Source organism: Idiotropiscis lumnitzeri, chromosome 6 (assembly GCF_059441095.1).
Source record: "Idiotropiscis lumnitzeri isolate Australia: NSW breed Sydney's pygmy pipehorse chromosome 6, RoL_Ilum_1.0, whole genome shotgun sequence".
Lineage (NCBI taxonomy): Eukaryota > Metazoa > Chordata > Actinopteri > Syngnathiformes > Syngnathidae > Idiotropiscis > Idiotropiscis lumnitzeri.
This window is the reverse complement of record NC_142396.1, coordinates 3,314,382-3,339,394: the sequence shown is the minus strand read 5'-3', so window position 1 is coordinate 3,339,394 and position 25,013 is coordinate 3,314,382. Positions and strand designations below refer to the sequence as shown.

At 47.4% G+C, this 25,013-nt stretch overlaps 2 protein-coding genes across 2 annotated transcripts; both read right to left on the bottom strand.

The window, feature by feature from the left end:
- Positions 1-3,796: 3,796 nt before the first annotated feature.
- On the bottom strand, positions 3,797-6,518 carry hyal6 (hyaluronoglucosaminidase 6). Its single transcript, XM_088298652.1, has 3 exons — positions 5,587-6,518; positions 5,423-5,512; positions 3,797-4,375 (listed from the first exon to the last, which is right to left on the bottom strand). Exons 1-3 carry the CDS (start codon positions 6,505-6,507, stop codon positions 3,899-3,901), a joined length of 1,488 nt encoding a protein of 495 aa, XP_088154778.1. The 5' UTR covers positions 6,508-6,518; the 3' UTR covers positions 3,797-3,898.
- Positions 6,519-12,341: 5,823 nt separating this feature from the next.
- Positions 12,342-24,732, bottom strand: iqub (IQ motif and ubiquitin domain containing). The gene is made up of 13 exons (XM_088299479.1): positions 23,958-24,732; positions 23,484-23,543; positions 23,285-23,419; positions 21,947-22,114; positions 20,843-21,018; positions 20,614-20,769; positions 19,635-19,845; positions 18,790-18,965; positions 17,661-17,831; positions 16,703-16,879; positions 15,585-15,833; positions 14,698-14,883; positions 12,342-13,735 (listed from the first exon to the last, which is right to left on the bottom strand). The coding sequence occupies exons 1-13, from the start codon at positions 24,637-24,639 to the stop codon at positions 13,601-13,603; spliced, it is 2,682 nt and encodes an 893-aa protein (XP_088155605.1). The 5' UTR covers positions 24,640-24,732; the 3' UTR covers positions 12,342-13,600.
- Between the last annotated feature and the right edge of the window lie 281 nt (positions 24,733-25,013).

Here is a 25,013-nt window from a genome sequence, read left to right as displayed (position 1 = left end):
CTCGCCGCCACTGAATTCTTGTGGCTCGGCAGCCAAGACAAAAGTGGCGAGCCCCCACCCCCCACTCGCCATGGTCACGTCTGGCAGAACGAAGCCTGACGACGACCTGCCCCCCCCCCCTGCTCTGCCAATGGCGCCGTTTCCACATATGGACGGCGTTACGAGCGCTTCGGCTCCAGACGGGCAAGAAGCCAAACGGCCGCTCGGGAGATGAAGGTCGGCGAGGAGCTCACAAAAATTGAAATGGTCGCTTCAGTGGGGACTTTTCATTTAAGAAATGTCTTGACTTTTTTATTTTGCTTTTGGAGATTTCCATTTTTTTGCTTTAAGTTTGATCTATAAAAGATGATGCAATACACATTTGAACATGCGTTGGGATTTATAGCAGCGACTTTTCAGGAAAAAAAACAACCCAAATCAAACTAACCTTTTGCTAAATAGGACGAGATTGCACATTCTAATTGCGAAAGGGCTGACCTTCAAACATCGACCGAACGGCAGATCTTTTGCCAATTATTTTGTCATTACTTGTCAACTCTATTTACGGCAGAAATAGTCCCCCAAAAAACGAATCTCGTCTTTTTTATGTTCATTTTTTCCCCATTTGTTCAGACAAGTGAGAAGTTGGCAGTCGCATGTCAAAATTAGTCGAGGTAAAAAAAAAAAAAAAGAACAAATGAACAAATTAGAAAAAAAAAACAAAATTTCCAGCAGTTCAACACAAGTCTTCTGATTTATTTTGTGTCATTTTATCTCTTTAAATTTGTTGCTGGGGTCATTTTTCTGGGCTTGCAAATCTTCCTGGTTGGATGTTATTGTTTTATATTCAGCCTGAAGTCAGATGGTTTTAAAAAAAAAAAAGGAATAAAATGCAAATTGCTCAACATAAATACATTTATTATGACATTCAACTACTTGTAACAAACAAATCGGATTGAGGATTCATGTCCTTGTCACTGTTCCTTTTTATTTTATTTTATTTTTTTTTTATCGGCGAATTCATCGGTATACTCAAAATATTTCGCTGGCAAAAATGTTGATTCGCCCGGAGGACATCTTCAGATGGTTTCAATTTGCAGATGGAAAGGCTGCAAACGCTGTTTTTGTTTGAGCTGCCGTGCCGTTTGGGTGGTCTGGCACGTGAAAAGCCGTTTGGATGCAAAATCAACAAAAGACGGGCCGGCGCCCAACTTGTTCTTCTCGCACTCGCTTGAACTCGCGCAAAGATTTATTTGCGCCAGTTGATCATGCCTCATGACTCACTTCCACTATTAAATGGAATTTTTTTTTTGACGGGGGGGGGGGGGTTCACAGCTTCTCACTGTGAGTGCAACAGAGTAGCTGCAACATAAAAAAAAAAGTGTTGAAAGCAATTTATTTTAAGGTCGAATTGTGACGGCGCGCTTCTCGTCAACCGATTGCAGCACACCGGCGCCGCCGGCGTCATGACCTGCTCACGTCGGTTCTGTTTTTGCGTCCGCGTCCAACCGAGCGCCGTTCCTGCATGTCCTTGTTCTTGAAGGTTCGTCTTTCTGGAGTTGACAAACGTTTGTGCGTTGCAGGCAAGATGAAGGAGGTCGCCCTGCGTCACGCGCCCGACGTCAGCTTTCACGTCTTCCGACGCTTTCAAGTAAGTTGACATTTTGGAATCAAATTTGTTTGCCTTGAGATACAAGTTGAAAGCAAAAGGCCAAAACGTTCTTGCCCCATTGAAATGGAGGGAAGTGCCGTTTATCCGTTCTGCCCCCAACAACAACAACAAAATAGTTTGCGCTGCTCCTTGGCCAGCAGGGGGCAGTCGTACATGCAGACACAAACTGCGACGAGTTGCACAACTACAGTCTGTGACTCCGAGCGGTGCCTTAATAGAGGAGCAAGAATATATTCCTGCCTGTTCTGCAGTTATCTTGTGTTCTCTTGAGGTACAAGTTGAATTTGTTCCGCGAGCACGCCTGAAACTCGCAACCCATCTTTTACCAATCAACGAATCCGTTCCAACCTTCACTTTAAAAAAACAAAAACAAAAACAAAAATTGCCTTTTAAGGAGGATGAAATAGCACGTCCTCAAACTTTATCAAAATCTCTTTAAATAGAACTAAAGCGTTTTCGGTGGTCATCAATTGAAGATCCATCAGCCGCCGTCTGCTTCCCGAAAGTCGACGTGACTTTCGCGTAGCTTAATGTCCCAAATACAACCCATTGTCGCTCGCGTCCGCGTTGTCAGCCTGCGAAAGTGGAGAATCGATTGGTAAAAATGGCTATTTTGGAGTGGACAAGATTTGCTTTTTGGTGGCGTGCGGTCGCCGTTTACGACAACACAACCGACAATTGGAGCAATATGACCTCGCTTGCCTCCCTGCTGTGTCGTCGACGCTGGAACTGGAAAAAAAAAAACAAAAAAACAAGGCGAGCTCCAATTTGTCATAAATCTCATCACACACAAAAAAAAAAACCTTAAATGACGACTGAGTCTTTTAGGAGGGAGCGTTTTAGCACCGATGTCATTTTGACATGCGAACCGATGAGAAAAGTGCCAACGTTAACGTCCCGTGAAAGGCGAGAGAAATAAATTTGACTTGACTCGGATCATTTTCCTCGGCATCGCTGGTGGAAAGTTTCAAGCACCTCCGGAGAGATTGGAATTAGCGTTAGCCGACTGAAATGCTAAACTATGCGCGCGCTTAAAATCAAGTCGGTCGACAAAGCGCCGATGGACACGCGACGCCTTTTTTTCTGTTGTTGTCTTGGTGTGCTTTTTGTACAGTAAAAAAAAAAAGAAGAAGAAATGCTCCAGTGTTCATGTTGGATGTGTGAGTGCGCTCAAGTTCTCAACTTGAAGACAAACTGAGTCAGATGCGGAAAATATGAGAAAAATGTCAAGAGTGTTGACGCAAACCACTTGAAGCTCAACTTGCCACTTGGAGAATGTTTTGAGGTGGTTGAGGACATAAAGTGACGGGGCGAGGTTGTGAACGGTTTCGCTGCGTCTTTTGGAGGCGCACACGGCGACAGTCGTCCACCCGTTTGATGACTCACGACATCGGCTTTGTTGAAAACGTTAATCGGGGTGGCGAAGGCGCGTCTGCGGTTTTTGTTGAGGCGTTTTTTTTTAAACGTGCAATGAAGAGATTTCATTTGTGAGCTTTTTTGGAGTTGGTCCCTTTTGCGGCGACGCTCGCCGTCAAGACTTTCCTTGCTCTTTCTCGAATCGTCACGAACGCGTCTTTCTTCTTCTTTAACTGCGCCAAAATCGAAGGTGAAGTGGCGTTTTCAGAAAATGACATCATGGTTTCTATTGTTTCAATTTCATTTCTCAACCATTCTTTCCGTCCTTGTAAGTCCACATTTGGCCACACGGCCAAGCGTATTTTTGTGTGAGTGACGCCCCGGAAGTTGATTTGATGGCTTCATGCGTTCCAAATGTTTTTTGACGCCGATTTCCCAAAAGTGTTTGCATGTTACGTTCTCGTCATGATGAAAACATGAAGAAGAAGAAGCGAGGGCAAATTTGGATTTGCAAGGTGTGGCGCAGCGTGAGCTTGAGCCACATGCCGCTTCACCACCTCTAAGATTGGCATGCTGATGTGATCATGAGCGCCGGGTATCCATTTTGAATTTTGATTCAAAACGCGAGCCACATTTTTCTGCTGCTCCCTAAAGGAAGCACCAAAGCTCGAAAGGTCCTTTCTTTTTCCGGGGAAAGACGCGAGTCGACAGCTTCGGCGCTTTCGTTGTCACAGAAGACAATTTTTGCGGGTCTTAAAAATACTCACTTGCCAATGAAGGTCACAATCATTTTCTTGTTTTCAGTGTTTGACATTTATTGTCGTGCGTGATGTCACATTTCCTGCTCAAGTGAAAATTTGGGACTTTCCACGTTGGCGGAATGCGGCGGCGTCAAACGAGCCAAGAGGACTCGCTTGAGACAAAGAGACACTTGACGAGAAGACCGACGGCCGACAGCGCGACCATGCACAAGCAGGCCGAGCGAAGCGACGCCACGCTCAGGACGTCCGCCAGCCGCGTGCGAAGCGGCGGCGGCGGCGGCGCAACCACGATTTGCGGCACCTCGCAGTGGACGCCGGCCCAGCCCCGGTAGCACTGGCAGTTGAACTCGTGCTTCATGTCCAAGACGTCGCGGCGGCGGAGGCGGCCGCCGACGTGGAAGCGAGCGCTCGCCGGCGCCCCCTGCCGGCGCACGCTGAAGGATCGCGCGCTGAGGTGCAGGTAGGCGCCCGAGTCGAGGCTCTTGCGGACGCAGCGGCCGTTCTTCTTGCACAGCGCTTTGCTGCACAGCTTGGCGGCCGACGTCACGTTGACCACGTAGTGACCCAGAGGGCCGTCGATGTACTTCTTCACCGTCAAACAGTTGCTCTGCGCAAAAAAAAAAAAAGCCGCACCGCTTTCTCTTGTCAAACAGGAAAATGCTGAAGACGTCCAAGATTGCCAAAGCGATCGCTGCCTTCAGAAATCGTTCGCTCGTCCCGAGTCGCTCCGAAAGGTTTTGTTCTGGACTTTTTAGTGACGGATATGTGAAAAAAAATGAAAAAAATAGTCCAAACAACAGCAACTGTTCCGAGGGATTATTTTGGGGGGTCCAATATGGATACCAATCATTCGAGTAATTGTTAAAGAGCTGATTCTCATTTTCACTTCATGGGAACATTTTGTTGACTGTTAAAAAAAAAAACATGCACAATTTTAGCACGCATATGGTAATAATCAAACGCATTTTCGGACTTGCTAAAAATGGACTTCTTCGACAATCTTTCTTTGAAAATTCAAACAAAGCATGTCGGAAAAAGTTCAACTCGTAAACAGATCCCGAACGTTTTCTAAAATGTTCCCAAATTTTCAAACAACGGAAATTTGTCGAGTTGCTCGCTTGTCATGGTTTGAATTTCAAACAAATAGAAAAGGTGCAGAGTCTGCAGCAACTCTTTAAAGGTTTCACCAAAACTTGAAATCAATCTCTTTTCTGCCGTCACATTTATTTTGTCATTTTTTGGGGGGAAGGTTGATCAAGAGATTTGTTAAAATGACGAATATAAGCGCCGATAATTTTCATTTAAAAAAATTCTTCACATTCTTTGTGACACATCAGATTTTTTTTTTTTTAAATAAAAATTTGTGCAATACGGATTTTGCCATTTCGAACTGACCTTTCTGACCTTATAAATATTACTTCATATAGTACTTTTATTGTTATTATTGTCATGAAAACCTGACGTTCTTAACTCATTCGCTACCAGCAGAGCAAAACCAAAAAGAAAATCTTTGACGTCTTTCGTCGTCTATGGCGGTAAATGAGTTCAGAAAAAAAAAAAAAAGAAGGCAGATTTGGAATGGCCACAAAAAAACGAAACTACTAATAAATTTGCGGACTCTCGGTCATCGTTCCCTCCTCCTCGTCGTCATTACCTGCGATCTGGCGTACTCCGACGAACCCCAAAGGACGACACCGGACGCTCCCAGCGCGGCACTCTCGCCGATGGTGTGCACCAGATCGCTCTGACCGAGACGGACGAAAAGAAGCGAAAGAAGGCTCAGTCAAGAAAACGGCGCCCGGCGCCACGTGCGCTTACCTCCGACAGAACCGCAAAGGTGTAGGCGTAGAAGGGCCGGGAGTAGACAAAAACCGGCAAGGTGACGTGCGGCCGCGCCATGGCGGCGATCCGCATGGCCTCCTTGACGCGGTGGCGGACGAATTTGACGACGTTGGCAGACGACGCCAGCTCGTAGTCCAGGTAGACGGACGGGTACAAGGCGGTGCTCTCCTTCCACAACCACATGAGGTGGTCGTTGCGCACGTGCTCCACGTCGGGGCACTCGCCCGTGTAGCGCCGCGGGTCTTGCTTGTAGCCGTAATTGTAACAGTCGGGGAACAAGTAGAAGCCCCACAAGCCGTCCGGACGGCGGACCTCCGCCAAGGCCAGCGTCAGATTCATGAAGGCCTGGCCGGCTTTCTCAAAACTCTCCTTGGCCTCCTTCTCCACTTTGCTCTCCGGCCAGTTGGGGTGAACGCGGCGGATCCGCTCCTTGGACTTGTTGCGGTAGATGTCCTTGCCGCCCCAGTTGCGCACCCACTGGGGCCTCCAGTTCTCCCAGTCGATGACGCCCAAGCCCCGGAAGTCTTTGTGCGGGATCCGTTTGTCGATGTCGTTGCGGGCCTTGCTCAGGTGTTTGGAGAGGCTCTGGTTTTGCGGGAGGCCGCCGTTGACGGCGAGGCCCGAGTGCGAGTAGTACGGATAATAGCCCAGGTGGCTGTGGTAGAAGATGGTGACGTTGGGTCCGCTCAGCGTTTCGTTGAGGTTGGCCACGATGCCAAAGACGCTCAGGTCCAAGTCCACCCGGAAGCGCAGGCGGCACGGCTCGGTGGGAGCGTTCCAGAGCACCACGAAGGGCCTGTGAGGGATGAGGGGCGCCCGGGCCGGCTTCAGAGCGCCGAGCGTCGCCCACAAGCCCAACGCCAGCAGCAGCGGCACCCGCAGCCCCGTCCGCGCCATGTGCCCTCGATCCCGCCTCTGCCCCAAAAGAACCGCGTTAGGAGCTTCGTTGAGCACACACAATCGAAAGGAGGGCACCGCGGCCGGCCGGGAATGTGCTCCGCTTACGCAACAACGTCAGAAAAAGAAAATGATTGAGGCACAAAAAACATTCACAACTAAAAAGGCACTCTTAAAAAAAACACACACAAAAACCCCAAACAAATTGCTTATTGATAAAGCACTTTATCGACGCATTCTACAAACAACGTGATATAAAACAAAAACAATAAGTGTTTCACACCAAGTCCCCCTCATGTGATCATTTATGACACCGCGGACAGAAAGGCACTTTTCCACTACTGAGCGAGTGTTGAAAGATCCGTCTTGAAAATGTCCTCGCGAGCGTATCTGCAATTAAATCCTCACTTTTCCCTCCTTCGGACATTGTGGTGTGAAAAAAGCAAAAATAGATTTTAGATTTTCAAACGGTCGGCAGTTCCGACTTTCGGCTGTGTTGATTTTGCGTAGCGTTCCCCCCTCACGAGTGAGGAGCCAATCACAAGCCGCGTTCGTCACCTTCGACAACAAGCCGGCGAGAAGGCCTTGCTGTCACCAACTCGTGATCTGATTGGCTATCGCAAGTGTCGATCAAGTGTCAAAGCCCGCTTGAGACGCCCGCACGATTTAGTCTGAAGGCCTCGGACGAATAGTGTGTGCTACTGGTATCGTAAAATCTGCCCGGCAACACGAGCGAGCTGAATTCTGATTGGATAAAAACTCTCACTAAAAAATTCAACACTAGGATAAAATATGACATCAATGGGAAGAATTTGATCATTTTTTTCTTGATGATGTTGAAGGCCTTGACCGCCCACCACTGACAATAATACCGTCCGACCTAACCAAACCAAATGTTCATCTTCATTCCTACATTTCTTGTTTATAGATGCAAAAAGGACATTTTCAATTATTTTTACCATTTTTGTCAAGGTGAGTGCTGAGTAAAAAAACAAAAAAAACGTATTTCAAATCTCAGAAGGGAACAAAGGAACAAAAAAAGCTTGGTTTGAATAAGTCGCTAAAAAAAAAAAAAAAAAAAAAATCCATGACGATCGGAAATGTGATTTTGAGGAGTCTGTCGCTGCGTTTGCCACGACTCCCCAATCCCAAACTCGGGAATCGAGTTTCGCAGGCTTGACGAGCAACAAAGAGCGACTCCCACGTGATGTGCAGCAGCTCCCAAATCCGAGTCTTGGCACAACACGCAGGAATCGCTCCCAACTCGCTCTTCCAAGCGAGAGTTCACAACGTCAATATTCAAACGGGCCACTTTGGAAGAAAAGCTTGCGTGAGGTCCCGCTGCGGCGCCGCATTGCTGTTGGATTTCACTCGTCAAGTCGTTCGGGAGGCCTCGCTTGAATCCCCGTTCCAGACTTCCCGCTTCACTCGGACCGTTCGGAAACTGCCAATATTGTTCCAATGTGCCGTTTGGTTCTTCGATGGGGCCCGCAAAAACGAAGCACGGCAGCGTTGGGCCGTCAGCCGATGCAAGGAAAGGAGACGGTTGACAAAAGGCCGCGTTCCAAAATGAATGCGAGCGCCTGACGACAAAGCAGCCGCTCAAATGATTTTTTTTTTTCCAAGTTGAAAACCAAAATCGCGTTTGCATAACTGCCGTTCTTCTTTGTTCAACTTTGCTTTCCTCGGGCGATGTTTCACTTGTGAAAAGCGCGGAAACATTTTACTCTGGTAAAAAAAGTAGAAAGTCTACAAAAACAAGGATGAAACAAGTCAAAGTGAACTTTTTGGTTCTAGTGCGGGATCTCAAAATCACTCTCGAGTTGAGTCGAAAATTTCGCGTCGCTGCTGTCGAGTGATGAGTGAGGGAATATCCGAGTCACCTTAGAGGTAGGGATCGTCAATCCTGTTCCTCGAGAGCCGCTGTCCTGCAGGTTTTCCATCTCTCTTTGCTGCTGATTCAAATGATCCGATCATCGGCAAGATCTGCAAAAGCTAAAGAACGATGGCTCAGGTGTGTTGCACTCGGGAGAGATGGAGAATGGGCCCGTCGGCGGCCTTCGAGGAACAGGATGGAAGAGCCCTGCCTAAGTGCCGGGGTCCTCAATCCTGTTCCTCGAGCGCCGCTGTCCTGCAGCTTTTCGCTGCTGCTCCTGATCAGATAATCAGCAGAAGTTAGCTCACGATCCTGATCATTTGATTCAGCGAGCCATCCGGGAAAACGGGCAGGACAGCGGCCCCGAGGAACGAGGAAGAGCCCTGCCTGTGAGTCAACTATTCAAGTGCAAATAGCTGCAAATTTGATTTATATGCACGAATCAAGCCCCCCCTCCCAAAAAAGGGAGTCTGACGCTGACGACATGAAGAGGAGGCCCGAGGGCGGGGAATTTTTCAGCATTTCAACCCTCCGTCATTATTTTGAGAGGATTTTTGGCGGAGCCAGCCCCCAAATCTCCACAAAGACATTTTGGTTGACGCCCAAACTGGCTCGCCTGCAACAGAGTGCAGACTCAAAGCAAGCAAAAAAAAAAAAAAAAAAAAGATATAGTTGCTTTTCAAAATGAATTCAAAATTATTTTCATTGCGTCTGTTTTGGTGCTGCTTAATTAAAAAAAAAAAAAAAAAAAACTTGTTTTGAATAAAGTCGGTGTCGTTTGCTTTCTCCTCAGGCAAATGTGAAAAAAATCGCAACTTCAAATCTGACTTTCCCTTTAAGTTTTTCATGGCGCTCGTTACATCCTTCCTGAAATGATTAAGAAATATAATTGAATCGGTGTCATCGGTATTTGGTTCCGTATTTTTTTCTGAAAAGGAAAAAAAAAGACGGGCCATGATTTAAGGAAGGTGACACTTTTCAGTCTTGAGTTTCCTGAACATGTTAGCAGTTACTGCTAAGACGACGCCAGTTAGGTCGTGTTGAGGTCCACCCCCCCCCCCCCCCCCCTCCCAACTGGCGAATGCTGATTTTGCTCGTCGGCGCCGAGCTTCCAATGTGGAGCACATCAAAATGTTGGTGAGGCTGGAAGCTTTTCAGCGTGTTTGCGTCACGGTGGAAAATATGAAACTGCCAACGAATGGCAACAAAACTCAGCAGGATGAGAGAGGAGACAAGTTGCGGAATTCAACAAAGACAAGTGAGGATTGTCCAAAGTGTAACGAGCTCTTCACACACATTTTGATGTGGATTATTGACGACGCGCTTCTCAACTTGCGGTTGTAAGTCCGAACTTTCCAGAGGCAATTTCTTCTTTTTTTTTTCGTTTTATTAACAGTGCCGCTTCAGCGGAGCAAGCTGCGTTTTACATTTGGCTGCTCCAATGCGCCTGGAAAATGCGCTGACTCACACTTTCCTTTCATGCTGGCATCCGAGACGCCGCCTGCCGCGCAGCGCCATTCGCGGGACCCAAATGACGAGCGTTCTCGCCACCATCGCCATCCTGTGGGCGAGCTTGACGCTTTGCGTTTCAAAACCTCAAATTGGAGTTACGCGGGAGCTTCAAATGAGAGCGCTGTCAAGCGGGGCGGGCAAAGAAGTCAAGAGATGCCCTTGCTTGAGGGGAAGGGGAGCCAGAGTTGCCGATTATTGAACAGGACAAAAAAGTCAAATGGAAAAGCTGAGATGCGAATTTATTTATTTTTAACTGTTGAACTATTTTTCAATATATTCCCTAAACAAAAGGGTTTCATTTCGCTGTCTGTTGATGTCCGCTGAAAAAACTTTTGACATCCCCAGAGGATGAGTTAATTCCTTATCATCCTCAAAGATTTACAATCTAACATTTTACGACAGTAGTAGCTCAAACAAAACGCTGAGCACAGAGTCAAACACAAAGTAGCAATAATTCAATTAAAATAACCGCAAAAAACGCAGTCAATGAAATACTCGGCGAGCGGCAGCATTTTGGTGCAACTGGAGACGCTTGATGGAGGACGGGCTGACTCCAAAATCAAGTGCGTGACGGAACCAAGGTTGGATTACGATTTGGAAAGAAAAGGGCTTCGTTTTCGCCAGCGAGACGGAACAACTGCACCAATTTGCCCATCTCATTTCAAATCGGCGTCCAGTTTGACTCTGGACTTTGTCGACATTCAAGGAATGAAGGGACAAATTTTGTTTTCCTCCCGACGGGACAAAAGCGGTCTGAAGAAAGCGTCGTTTTGTTTTGTTTTTTCTTACGAGAACATGAATCTGTCATCCGCGAATCGGTGGAAGCAAATTTGAATTACTGGACAAGTTGAAAATGTTTATTCTCAAACAAATGAAGGAATATTTGAATATAAAACTCCGATTTCAAGCTAATTTTTCACGTGACAATATTCACAACTGCAAAATTCAAACACGAGCTTTATTGACAGGATATTCCAAATTTGAAAGATGAGACCGCGTTTGTTGCGGCGGACATGAATGAATGAAATGAATACCGGCAGGCTCGTGCGCACGTGCGCGCATGCACGCCCGCTTCCTCGACAGTCCAAGGATCCGCAAGCACAACTGACCCGGTCACATCCGTTGGACGTTGTTTGCTCGCACCCTCGCCCATAATTAATTTGCAAAATGTCATGCGGCGTCGCCCCAAAGCGCCTCCCTCAGCCTTATCAGAGGATTTCTCACAGTCCTCGGGAACCTTCGGCAAACTCCTCCTGTTCCTCCTCACTCTTTGTCCATCCTTTGTTTCCACAATGTAAGATCTAGGTCCGGCTTCGCTGAGGACAGTCGCTTTTCTGTCCCAACAATTAGGTCCCTCGATCCTTACGGTGTCTTTCTCAGAAAGAGGATCCAGATGTTTTGTAGCTCTGTCATATGCGATTTTCTGTTTGAGTTTGAGCATTCTCCTCTTTTCAGTCCAAATGTTGTTGTCATGTCCTTGTGGTATTTGTGGAAGTGTGGTGCGAAGCTTACGGCACATGAGTGGCTCCACACTCCAGAGGTGCAGCTCTGGAACTCAATAGGGCAAGGTAAGGATCAGATGCATCATCCTTGGCCTTCCGTAGCAGTCTCTTGATGATTTGCACTCCCTTCTCAGCCTGGCCATTTGCCTGTGGGTGTAATGGGCTTGAAGAAACGTGCTTGAATCCATATTGCTTTGCAAACTGTTGAAATTCTCCACAGTCAAATTGCGGACCGTTGTCACTCACAACATACTGCGGAATTCCGTGTCTTGCAAAGAACCCTTTCATGTGCACAATAATGGACTGTGCAGTGGTACTGCTGAGTTGGGCAATCTCAGGATAGTTAGAGTAATAGTCAATAACGATAAGAAAGTCTTTGCCGTGCAAATGAAACAAATCAGTGCCTACCTTCTGCCAGGGAGTTGTGGGAAGGTCAGCAACCAGCATTGGCTCTTTGACTTGTTTGTGAAACTTGGCATTTTTGAATCATTTCTTCTATGTCTTTGTTAATGCCCGGCCAGTAGATGGCCTCTCGTGCTCTTCTCTTACATTTCTTCGTGAAGACGCTGAAGCATGTCCTTGTGCATAGTTTGTGGAACTACAATCCTGTCCTTCCTCAGCAGGAGGCCGTTGACCATGCACAACTCCGCTCTCACAGGGTAAAACTGAGGGCAGTTCCCTTTTGACCAGCCATTGTTCATACATTGTGACACTTTGTTCAAGACTGGGTCCTTAGCCGTCTCTGCACCAATTTGTAGCAGGAAGCGCGGCTGTGACCATGTTGATGTGAGCCTCAGCCTCCTCCGCCGTAACGCTGTCCTTGATGTCACTGTTAGGGTGCGGCGCTCGGGATAACGCATCAGCAAGCACTATGTATTTTCCAGGCGTGTATATTAGCTCAAAATCATAGCGCTGCAACGTCATCATCATGCGTTGAATTCTGGGCGTCATGTCATTGAGATCTTTCCTCCGAATTGAAATCAGTGGCTTATGATCAGTCTCTGCGATGAACGTGGGCAGTGGTGCAATCCATTTGTCTTCTTTTACTGCATAAACAGCTTGCTCTGTGTCACCTCTATTTTGTTGCTGCGCTTCGCTTTCGCCATGTGACACTATTTTGATGAAAAAGGTGTCACTTAGGTCATCACTATCATCTGTGTCTTCCTGCACGGTGTGCACTTTCTTCTTGTTGTAGCACATCTTAGCATAGTGATTTTGCTTTTTACACTTCTCCCAAATGCAGGACATTGTTTTGGCCCGTGCCTTTCTCCACACTTTTTACAGTTGAATGGAGCTTGATCATTTTCATTGGTTTTGGTCTTTTTCTTGAATTGCAGTTTTCCTTTCCTCGTCACTGCCTTCACGGACTCTGCTTCTTCATACGATGGCGCTGCTTGGAAAGTTAGCACGTGCTGCTTTGCTAGCTCGTTAGCTTGGCAAGTCTTTATTGCACTTTCCAATGTTAGGTCCGCCTCCCTCAACAGCCTCTCTCTCAGTTTCTTTTCGTTAGTCCCGAACACAATCTGATCCCTTATCATTGAGTTCTTCAGATCACCAAAGTTACAAGACTTGGCTTTAATCTTGAGCTCGGTGAGGAAATTGTCAAAGGACTCACCGGGCTGTTGGAGTCTTGAACGAAACACGTATCTCTCATAAGTTTCGTTTTTCTTGGCAAGACAGTGTTCATCAAATCTCCGTAGGACCTTTTCAAACTTGTCTTTATCTTCAGGTTCATCATATACAAAGGTGTTGAATACCTCGATGGCCTCGGCTCCGGCAATGGTTAGCAAAAGGGCTATTTTTCTTTCGTCCGCTCTGTTACCGACTCCCACGGCGGCAAGGTAGAGCTGGAATTGTTGCTTGAAAGCCCGCCAACTCGCGTCCACATTTCCCGTCATTTTCAGCGGTTCTGGTGGCCTCACGGAGTCCATCTCGCGTCAGTCCTATTCTTGACCCGCGACCTGGTACCATGTAATGTTCTGCCTTCTATTTTATAAGAAGTCACGCAGGAACAGCGATGCTGCAAGCTTGTGTCTCTTTATTAACTGGCCCGCATTCTCGTCGATGTGCATACACACTTGTTCGTCTGGTAACTGCAACACACATTTCAGGCAATACTGCCAACTAGTGACCAATGATATAACTGCTATCATTACACAAAGTATCGAGACGGGCCCCCGCCGGCGAATGCGGCGGCGCTCGTTCACTTCTTGCAAGCTCCGCGTTTGGCGCCGGCGGCTTTGGCCGAGTGCGCGGCCATGGCGGGGACGTGGTTGTAGTGGCGGCGGGCCAGCAGGTGTTTGTGCTCGATGCTGCGGACGACGGGGACGTCGTACACCTGACGGAAAAACGGCCACACTTGTCAACTGTTCTTTGACGCACGCTGGATTTACGGATATTCCTTGTGCTCATTCGAGTCATGGCGCTGCCTCGCCAGACTTTGGTGGCGTTTCACTTTCAATCCTTTTTTTTGCGTGAATGTTGCTTACGATGAGCTGGTAAAACGTTTGAGTGTTGTCGTGCACTGACGACAAGCACTTCTCCACTTTGACTATTCCGGCCCACCCCCAATTTGAGGCGCTGAAACTGTCATGTAATGGTACTAATTTTGTATTTGCGACGGTGTTGCACCTTTACGGTAACTGAGTGTCACAGTTGTCGCGCAGGGGGTCTCGCGAGATTGTTCATGCAAGTGCGGGCAGTTGTTGCAGTGGTATCGCCATTAAAAACGTGTTACTAGACAAGAGCCTCGTTGCCATCATTTACAGAAACTTTTGCAGATGGAACCAGAACTCCATCTTGAAAAGCTTCCGAGCCAACGACGGGGCTTGCCGCTTGAGTCTTTAATACTCCGACCGGCAGTCCTAAAACTCCCGTCGGCGGTCCTGATACGCTCGAGGGTTGGAAAAAAAGTGAACACAACCGCATGCGCCACTCATTCTCCGACTGTCATTCTACTCCTGTTTGACGAACGACTACTTTTGGGGTTCAAAAAAAAAAAAAAGGAGCAAATATGTGATTTCTCACAACTATTTATGGATTTTTTTTCCCGATTTATTAGTTACAAATGTAATCGCTGGACAGGAGAGAGAGAGAGAGAGACCCGTATTGATACTTTTCTGGGAGAGATGCTCGTCCTTCCATCTGTACTACCTGAGGTACATTCAAAAAAAAAAAAAATCTTTGGCTTTACTTCATTGTAAACAAATGTCCCCTCTTTTCCTCAGAATTGAACGCATGAAAATTGAAAATCACATTTTTTTTTTTTTCAGACGAGTGTGCGAGTCGTGTGCGACCGACCTTGAGCACGTCCTCCACCAGGAGGTGAGCGTCCGTCTCGTCTTTGCAAAGCAGGACGCAGTTCCAGGGGCTCCAGTCCTTGTGGCGCTCCCAGCGGACCAGAACCAGACTGAAGAGGTCGCTGCTGCCGCTCAGCGCCGAGCGCGAGCCCCAGATCACCTCCACCAGGTACTGGATGTCCTCCACCTGAACGCCGACACGAGCCGCCGTTAAACACGCGCGTCACGTCACGTCAAGTCCAGCTTATGGCGGCGAACAAAACACCACTGCAATCGGAATTTGACATTTTCATTCGGGAAATCAAATGCAAATTCAAACTGAACTTGCGTTGATAAAATGAAAAGTAGAATTACCGCGAAAATGTCCGTGGTTTTTGTCTTTGATGCTATCAGAGTTCATTTTCGACATTTTTGCAAAATTTGTGCGTTCGTACAAAAGCAAGAAGGTTTGGAGTCGACCTTTTTACGCAACCCTTTGTGACTTTTTTTTTTTTTTAATCTTTTACTTGACAAATACTGTGTTGAGCAAAAAAAATAAAAAATGAAAACTAAAACTGATTAAAACTAAACTAAAACCAGAGCTGGGCACTTGACCCTTTTTGCCGGTAAAACTTGTCAAATTCCGCCCCGACACCAAATCTTGTTCACATAATTCTAGACATTTGAGTTTGGGAGCTGCGGCCTGCCGCATTTTGACATTTTGGTCAAAAAGGGGCGTGGCTTCCTCCTTTGAACTCTTGTTCCTGAAAAGGAGTCAAAGTTGCCGATCCTTCAGATATATTCAATGAAACCTGAATATGTTGGAGATTCAATTTAGAGGAAAAAGACGGACAAAATTGTCGATGGGTGACACGTCTATGGCGTGCGCGTGCGCGTGCGTGAGGCCACCTGCAGGATGAACGGGATGACGTTGTCCTTGCTGAGGATCAGCTCGGCGTCCCGCAGCCTCTTGAGCATGTTCTTGAAGCAGGAGAAGTCGTCGCGGTTGCCGGCGATGTTCCGGAGCCGGGCGCAGTCCAGGCAGCGGCGGCTCAGGTGGGCGCGGGCGCACGAGCGAAAGTGGGCGGAGCTCAGGTAGCGTTGGCAGCCGTGGCACAGGAACACATCGTTCCTCAGCTGCGACGTGCTTTGCGGCACCTGACCAATGCCAGAAAGTTGACGTTCCTCCAAAAATGGTGCGCTGAGGACGCTTCGCTTTCGCCAGAATTTGTGACCGACTTCATCCCAAAATAAATTCATTAGAAAAAGAAAATACTAATGAAATTCCACGTTTATCATGATGAGATGTTATGTGTAAAATTTAGAAATATGGAAAAATGAGCCGTCCAAAAGAGTCTTCAGCAAATGCATATTAAAGACGAATCCAAGTTTTTGTCATGTTTAAAATCGATGTTTGACACTCAAAATCTTGTGTTCCGTGACATCATAAATCGTATAACCATTCGGAAGCGAGCAAAAATTCTCGACTCGCTTTGTGCTTTTTGTTCTTTTGCAATTGAGTTGGTTTCAGTTTCGGACCAAAAAATTGGGGGACATTGGCTTTTGATAAAACATCAAAAAAGAGAACGAGCTTTGACCGGCAAATTTCAAAAGCCGGCTGACGCGGCGCATGGCTCGAGTTCATTCCGCAAACTCTGTCATCATTTCTCGTTATGGTGACGCACACTTTGCAGCTTCTCTTTTGCTCGCAACATGTTGGCTTTCGCTCCCTCGTACTCGACATGACGAGCTGATATTGTCCCTCATCTTGATCTTCAACTGAAAAGCTGTGCTGATCTCCGATCCAAAACGGTGCGATGCCGTCGTCGACTGGCCTCAGTTTGTCATCGCGGCGGTTTTTGTGCTAAACTCAGTTTCGCAGACAAGCCGGGTGAAACTCTCCCGCGCTTGTTGGTTGAAAAACTTTTCATGTCATCGGAAAAAAGCTGGAAGCTAAAATGTGGCAATTTTGAAGTGCTGTCCGTTGGGTGTGTGACCAAGCGGATGATTTGAGTTTGTTTTCGTACCTTGAGGTGCTTGGCCACTTCAGGGTTGAATCCCGGCGTGCGGATGAACTGCAGGAAGTAAGTGCACAACCTCTTCCTCAAACCTTCCAAGTTGGGCGCCTTCACCTGTCGCCTCATCAGGTCCTCTTCCCGGTTGATCAGCTCCACGATTTCCCGAGTCAGCGGGCACGGGTGCACCTGCGGCAACACCCCAAAAGAAATCGGACTCCAATGACGTTGTTCATACGGAGCCACATGACGGAATTCATCTTCGGTTTCTGGAGATTCGCTTTATTTCTCCTGATGCCAGTCGCAATCAGTACATTTGGAAAAACGCAAATTCCGTTGGCTTGAACTTTTTAATAATGCAATTGTACTGAAGTATTTTAGAAAAGTTTTTGATGCAATGCATTTTCAAGTGAGAGATGCTTTTTTTCAGGGCCGATACTGATTTTAAGTTGCCATCGGGCCGATAACTGATATTTCAAGCCGATATTCATTTATTTAAAAAAAAAAAAAAGGGGGCAGGGTACAATGGTGTCAAAATTTGATAGGGGAGAGAGAGAGAGAGGTGTGCTGCAGCAAGCCATAATAAACCAGCTTTTAATTTATCGGCCTTGAAAGTTAAAAAGGCCGATGGCGATAATCGGCAAAATGCCAAATATCATCGGATGACAATTGGTCTGACAGGAACATTTTCATGAAACCAAGAAGTCGCGTTTACCTCCCTTTGCCTATTTTTCATGACGGGCGCACGCATGTTTGGCGTAAAAACTGCCGTATCTTCATTTTGGTGCCAGGGCAAGTTGAGTTCCGTACTTGATCATTTGGTGATTGAAAGCAGACCAGCAGGTCTAAGTCGCGGCGCAGGTTGTGTCACGCCATTTTGGTGGATTTGATGAGCCGATTCTCAAGCGAGCGCGCACGGAAGCTTCTGACAAATCAATTGACTGCACCAAGGATGATGAATAATCGCTACCTCCACTGTTTGCTTGAGGCAGAGGAGGATGTCGAGCCGCTGCTCCTGGCTGACGGGCGACATCGCCACGCAGTCGTAAAGATCGCCCAGCTCTCTGGCCCGGATGGTGTCGGGCGTGTCCATCTCGATCAGGCGTCCGTCCGCCGCCCGCCACTGGTGAGGCGTTGACGACTGACGCGCACGCCGCCACAACTCATTGTTAGTCGTGCAAATTCATCACCGGCCTAACACCAAACGGATGACTGGAAGTACTCTTAAAACAAATGGCGACGAGTACTCGCGTCGAGTCCGAATAATAAGGACGTCGACAGATCGCTTGCCGGCAGTATCTGAACTAGAACACGAAAAGCATTTGTGTGGAAATTAAAGCTCAGAATCAGAAATCAGAAACTTCCTCGTTGACGCGACTGATTAGTGATAGACCGATGGTTTTTTTTCAGGGCCGATAGCGATTATTTGTAGTCTCGGAGGCCGAAAACCAATATTTAAAGCTGATATTCGTGTCTAGAACAAAGGTGTAAAATGGTGTCAAAATATTTGAAAAATAAAAACTCCAAAATTTAACAACAGGGTAAAGCTTTTTTTTTTTTTTCAAGACCCTAAAAATAGACAACTTTTTAAAATTTCGTCAGTCAGTCGCTATTCCTCTCCCGTAGTGTGACTCGAGGTAAAAAGCAAACCGGCAGCTTACTGCTGATTGACTGCCCAAGTAACCAATCTGTGGCTGGGTCAATCTGCCTCTGCAGGCGGGGCCACGAGCACAGCAGAGAGAGAAAACCGTTGCAGCCAGCTAAAATAAACCAGCTGAGTGTAAAAAACAAAACAAAAAAAAAAGGCTCTTTGGCGTCTTAAGCCGTCAATGGCAGTAGATTAGTTAAAAAAAAAAAAAAGCCGATGTCGATCAGCGGCCAAATGCCAAATATCGGCCCCGATAATCGGTCTATCACTAGTACAGATACATCCTCTTGAGGTCCGACTCTGTGTTCTGATACTGTTGGAGGTGCAAATCCGATTTGCGACCGTCTACACGTGCTGACGTGAAGACGGTCTTTGCCGAGGCGCAATGACTCGGACCGCAGCTCAAAGAAAACGCAAAGAGCGACCACGAGAGCAACGTCTGCATTGCGACCTTGTCCAGGAACTTCCTGACGGCTTTGTCGTAGTTGTTGCTCTTGATGGCGATGCCGTGGCGTCCGATGGTGGCGATGTACTGCGTCTCCTGCTCCAGCAGCGAGCACAGAGCCGCTTTCCTCTCGGCGCCTCGCAGCGTGGCGTTGATCTGACGCTCCTTGTCGCTCCTCCACTCTTGAGGGCCACGCAAACAAACGCGTCACTCTTTGAAATGAATGCCGTCAGTACATCCAGCCATTGCATTGCAAAAATGTCCTCAGGAAATTAGCACTCCGAAATCTTGCGCTCCATAAAAACATAAAGTCGCTCATGAAAAAAAAACAAAAAACGCTTTTGCCAATTCAATGTGCTGCTCGTTTTCACCACCTGGGGGCGATATATTAAAGACGTAAAGATAGACCGGACTTGGGTTGTCTATACTAGTGGTCCCCAACCACTGGAACTTCTGGTTTATTCATTATTCGAGGCTGTGAAATATTTTAACGTCTTCCAAAATTCGGACGTTAGTTTCGTCGTCTCCCTTTGATGATTACAACCCGGCTAGGACGCAGCAACAACCGTTTTTTTGGTCTCGCGCTAAAACAGGACTTCCTCTCGACGCACGCCCTTCTCTCACTCGCACGCCGTGAGTCGCGTGGTGCATTCAGAAAACTGGGAAAAAAGAAATCCCAACATAACGCGATTGGTTCGAAAGTTTTGTTTTGCGTTTCGCGTCGGTCGCGTGACGCTCATGTTGAAATCGGGACTGGCCAGCTCTGAAAATAAAAGGGCCTGGCCTTGCCTTGTAATTTCTTCAGTTTGGACACATGAGCGGCATTCCAGATCCAGAACTCTTGCACCTACTCTCCAAGGCGTTGTAGAGCAGGTTGAGGTCCTCCCTCTTGCGCGGTTGCATCCAACGGCTGTGGCTGTCCTGCAGCTGCTCGGCGCGCTCCTCGTGCCTCCTGCGCTCCTGAAGATCCAGCCAGGCCAGACGACGGTCGCGCTCCCGCCTCAGCCGGTCCACCGCCCGGCAGCTCAGCCAGCGACGGGTGTGCGCCTGCAGGCGGATCACCTGCCGGGAACACGCAAAATTCAAATCCCCCGTCGGCTCATTCAAATGCACCCAAAGGCCGGCGCCTGCGGCGGGCCGTGCACTTCACGCGTCGCCCTTCACTCAAGTCGTTCGAATCAATCCCCCCCCCCCTCCCGTGACATCATCATTTATGACACCACGGATGGAGAAATAATACCCAGAAAGAGCGAGTGTCGCACGACCGAGCTTCTCTTGAAAATGGCCTCGCAAGCGCATCTGCAATTAAATGCACACTTTTCTCTCCTTTGGCTTTTGTGGTTTAAGGAGAATCAAGAATATATTTTTGATTTTAGAACGGTCACCAGTTAAGACTTTCTGGTTCGTTGATTGTGCCTCAAACACACACACGTGAAATTGAAATAAATTTTGGCGTTTGAATATGCCAACACAAGTGGATAACACTCCTTTTCGGGCTACTAGTTTTGGAAAAGTGGAATGGAAATTTGAAAATTTCTGCTCCAATTTATCCATTAAATGAAAAAATCTCAACACATTCATCAATTATTGAAATCCTAGTTTCAGCTCACATACGAATCATCTTCTGAAGTCAAAGTAGCGGCATTTTGGAGCAACTGGAGACGCTCGAGGGAGGACAGCAAGATAAAGCGCCTCACACCAACTTCGGGTGTTCACACTCCAACCGAGATTTCTTGCCCTGTTGTCTTTTTTGTTTGATTTGGTAAACTCGTAAAGCGATTTGGAATCATCCCAGGTGTGGTAATGTCGCAGCCGTCCCGAGTGACTCACAGCATTGAGCCGGGTGTCGTGATACTCGTCTGCGGTGACGTAGCGGCCCGGGCTGCGCAGCTTGTCCTCCATGTTGGAGATGTAGCAGCCCACGCTGGTCATCTGCGTGGTGACGCTGGGCGCGCTCTGCTGCGTCTGAGGCACCTGCTCCGCTGTCTGCGGTGCGGGACCAGCCCAGAAGCCTCGGTGACGCCCGTGGGCCGGTTGCTTTGCGTTGCCGCTCGCGTACCTGCGCGTCGCGGCTGACGATGTCCACGCCTCGGCCGGGTCGGGCCCTGCGCGGCGTCTGCGAGGCGGCGTGGTGGTACTCGGTGCCCGTCTGCTTGTGCCGGTAGCCGCCCAGGAAGGCCTTCTGCCGGGGGGGTGGCTCGGCGTCCGCCGGCACATCCGGCGGCGCGCCGTCGTCTGGGACGTGACGAGGAGGTACGACAATCAAGCGTGTGGGAACTCCCGAAAAAATGACAAATCTGACGGCATCTTCCAATTGGACTGAATTGTTCCAAATATTTGCTTTTCACGCAGGGTGGGGCGATATGGCCGAAAATTATATCGTCATGCAATTGTGTCATATCGGTCGAGAGATGGAATGATTATTATTATTTATTTATTTTTTGCTATTGAAAATAAAAAAAGGGAAAAGGGCTGAATTTGGATTTGTTTCAATTGAAAATGTAACATTTAACCTTCAAAATGAACCGGAAAAAAAAGTCAAATGAAATCCACAATCATTTCAACGGTGGTCATCTTGAAATCAATTGATTTCAAAAGTTGATTTGAAGTGATTTCAAAATGGAACAAACTTGAGTGTCGTCGGCTTAACTATTCCGCACGCCGGCCTCGCTCCTCCCGTGCGATGGAACGGAGGGCCGTTTCGGCAAGTCCACCTTTCGACACCCGTTTTTGGTTTTCTTTGTTTTGAGTCACGCTGGCTCAGCGGCGCATGCGTGAGCCTCAGGTTTGGGGTTTTTATTCCATAAGTTATCGATACCATTTTGGGTCGATATCAATCACCTAACTAACGCGATACGTGTCGATATCGAACGATCGTCACGGCCCGATATTCACGTGACTGGCTGGAGAATGAAACGACGACACGAAATTAGAATTAGAATTAGAATTAGAAATCCCTTTATTGTCATTGTACTCAAGTGTGCAACGAGATTAGAGAAATGTTGCAATCGGAATTTTGTTCAGCTAAAAAGGCCCACATTTCAAAGCGTACATTTGGAAGCTAACTCAGATGGCATTGTTAAAAACAGTCCTGAGGTTTGATCTTCTCGTCTTTTCAACATGAAAAGAATGTCTCTGGACGTGAAAAAAAAGTTTCTCTTACCAGTTATCAGGCTCACGTTGATGACGTCGGTCTTCGCCTCCTGCTCTGAATCCACGCTGGCGAGCAGCAGGTGAGCGTCGGGGTCTGTCGATGTCATCTCCACGGTAACGGCACCGTGCGGCTCGACTCCGAGTTCTGAGAGGCTCTGCTCATCTCGAGCCGCTTGCCCTGAAACGCAATCACGCGAGCGCACGCGTGGCTGCAAAATGTTTGCAAACAATAAAAGATGCGACGCTACGCGGCGAAAGCGACTTCGCTTGCCACACCACAACCAGGAAGGCGATTTTGACTCTCTCGTCATCGTCACATCACATACACACCGTCTTCTTAGATGCCGTTAAGACTGCGACAAATGATTTTTAGGAGCGCTATATTTAAATCAGTGGTGGGCCGTCAAGGCCTGCAAGGTCTTCTCTGCCGGCCTAACAAACTCAACAAATCATGATCGTATTTTCACATGGATGGCATATGAAAATCTAGTGTTGAATTTTGAAGTGAGAGTTTTTATCCAATCAGAATTCAGTTTGCTCGTGTTGCTCTTCTGCGTCTCAAGGCGACTTTTACAGTTGATAGAAAGTTGCGATAGCCAATCAGATTGCGAGTTGATGACCGTAACAACGCCTTCTCGCTGGCCTTACGTTGAAGTTGATGAACGCGTCTTGTGATTGGATACTCTCTCGTACGCAATCAACACACCGGAAAGTCATAACTGGCGACCGTTTGGAAATCTAAAATGTATTCTTGCTTCTTTTTAAACCACAAAAGCCGAAGGAGGGAGCCCCACCCACGATTTGAGAAGCACTGGTTTAGATGATCTCCCCCTACACGATATTCCACATTTAATTGAGTACTCAAAACACGCACAAGCTCTTCTTACTGGCGGCTGTGTGGTCATTTGTCACAACTTCCGGTTGAAAGTTCCACTGTTTTATATGCACTTTTTAAATGAACTTCTTTATATATATATATATATATATATATATAGATAGATAGATATATATACGGATACCGTGAGTGACAGTGAATATTTGAGCCAAGAACAAAACCATAAAAATGGATTCTAAAGCAAGTACCTAAGACAAGACGGAGGGCAGAAAAACATTTTAAGCAATGATGCAAGATTAAAAAAGTAGGTTTTAAGTAATAATGGGAAAAATAAAAAACAGCAGAAAAGTAGCTTTAAAAGTGGACAAATGGATGCATCCATTGGGGAAAAAAAGGAAGGAATCAGGTGTGAGTGAAAGGAGGGAAGAAAGAAAGGAAGGAAAAGCGGCCAGGAATGAAAAAGGAGGTAAGAATGGACGCTCGGTCGTCCCGCAAAAGGAATCCTGTTCATACCGTTGAGGGAAACGTTGAGGACGTCGGCAGTCACGTTCAGCTCGGCGGCAAAGTGACACTTGAGCTGCTGCACGCTGAGGCCGACGTCGAAGGTGGCGCTCATGACGTCACCGGCGGGCATCAACGTCACCGTGACTGGGAACGCACGACACCAATTGGCAACCTTGGAGGACAGGTCCGGAAAATGGGAAAAACTCACTTGTTGCTGTCGATTGGGCCCCGTTTTCCTCACGCTCACGGACTTCAACCCGCTGCTCATCTGCAGGCATGAACAAACATCAGACGGAATGAAGCAAACCTTTTTCAACAGGCCGAGCCTTTTACAGTCACAAATAGGACAGTGAAAAAAAACATGAAATGGCGAGCTCAAGTTCAGGAAAAATACTGCTCACGTCTCAAAACAACTGGTTTACCCCTTCCGCTATGGAATGAAGACATTTTTTCATTTCCTGCAGACGCCACAAGAGGTCGACAAAGCTCTCAAAATGAAGAAGACAAGTGTTCCGTTTGGATTGGTGGTATTTTGGTCACAAACGCCACGCATCTCCAATGGGCACAATCGTGAACTCGTGTTGCATAGATGATTGTATTCATTCATTCAATTATTCAAGAGAAAGCTTCAATCAAACTCCAGTTGATTGATTTCATGTCATTTCCAGCGACTCGCACTCACCTGGTCTTGAGCTGCTCGCCTGCTCCTCCTCGCCTCCTGCTCCTCCATCTGACGTCTTTACTTCTGCTAAGGTCTCAGGCTCCTGATTCTCTCGCGTCCCTTGTGCTCCTTGGACTTCAGAGGGGTTCACTCCGGCTACGGTCTCGCCCTCCTTCGCTGGTTCTCCTTGGTCCTCCAAGGTTTTTACTTGTGATAAGGTTTCATTGCCTTGTTCATATTCACTCACTGGTTCTCCTTGGTCCTCTGATGTGCTCAGTCCTGGTAAAGCGTCATCCTCATTGCCTAGATCTCTTTGGTCCTCTGAGATGCTTACCCCTGGTCTAGTGTCATCCTCGGTCCCCGGTTCTTCTTTGGCATTCTCTGCTAAGGTCTCGTTCGTTTGTTGCTCGTCATTTGCTGGTTCTCCTTGGTCCTCAGAGGTACTTCCCCCTGGGAATGTCTCCTCCTCATTTGCTGGTTCTCCTTGGTCCTCTGTTTCGGGCAACGCTTCATCCTTGTGCTCCTGATTTCCTGCTTCTCCCTGGATCTCCTCGCTTTCTGGTTCTCCTTGGATCTCCTCGACTCCTGGTTCTCCCTGGATCTCCTCGCCTCCTGGTTCTCCTTGGTTCTCCTCTCCTCCTGGTTCTCCTTTGTTCTCCTCTGATCCCGGATGAATGGTTGTTCCACCCTCCTGCTCTGACATTTTTTATGTATTTATTTTTACTTCTGCTCGGTTTTTACATTGTCGACTAAGCGAGTTGTCAAACGAGAACAATTGCATTCTGCACCGCGCAACGCTTCCGTTTACCCGTTGCCATGGTAACCACGAGGCACGCTTACCCCTCCTTCTTTATTCGTGCGTTGCCAGGGTGGTAACAAAACGTGACGTACGGCAAATTTGTCAGGTTTTATTACGAATTAAATGAAATGGGAAAAAAATATTTCATGTTTCAATTTAATGCAAAGTATGAATTTAACTGAGGCGGTTGATAGTTCTTAGTTGTATCATTGAGGAAATATGTATTCCAGTCACAAAGGAAAGAGTAAGAGCAAAGTTCACCTTTGAGCGTTTTGACT

Coding starts and splice junctions, on each gene's coding strand:
- iqub (XM_088299479.1), bottom strand. CDS start 24,639: ATGTCAGAGCAGGAGGGTGGAACAACCATTCATCCGGGATCAGAGGAG. Junction 22,115..23,284: donor CCTCAACGTTTCCCTCAACG/GTATGAACAGGA, acceptor ATTGCGTTTCAG/GGCAAGCGGCTCGAGATGAG. Junction 21,019..21,946: donor CAACGTGAGCCTGATAACTG/GTAAGAGAAACT, acceptor GTCACGTCCCAG/ACGACGGCGCGCCGCCGGAT.
- hyal6 (XM_088298652.1), bottom strand. CDS start 6,507: ATGGCGCGGACGGGGCTGCGGGTGCCGCTGCTGCTGGCGTTGGGCTTG. Junction 5,513..5,586: donor CCTTTGCGGTTCTGTCGGAG/GTAAGCGCACGT, acceptor CGTCTCGGTCAG/AGCGATCTGGTGCACACCAT. Junction 4,376..5,422: donor CGGAGTACGCCAGATCGCAG/GTAATGACGACG, acceptor TTTTTTGCGCAG/AGCAACTGTTTGACGGTGAA.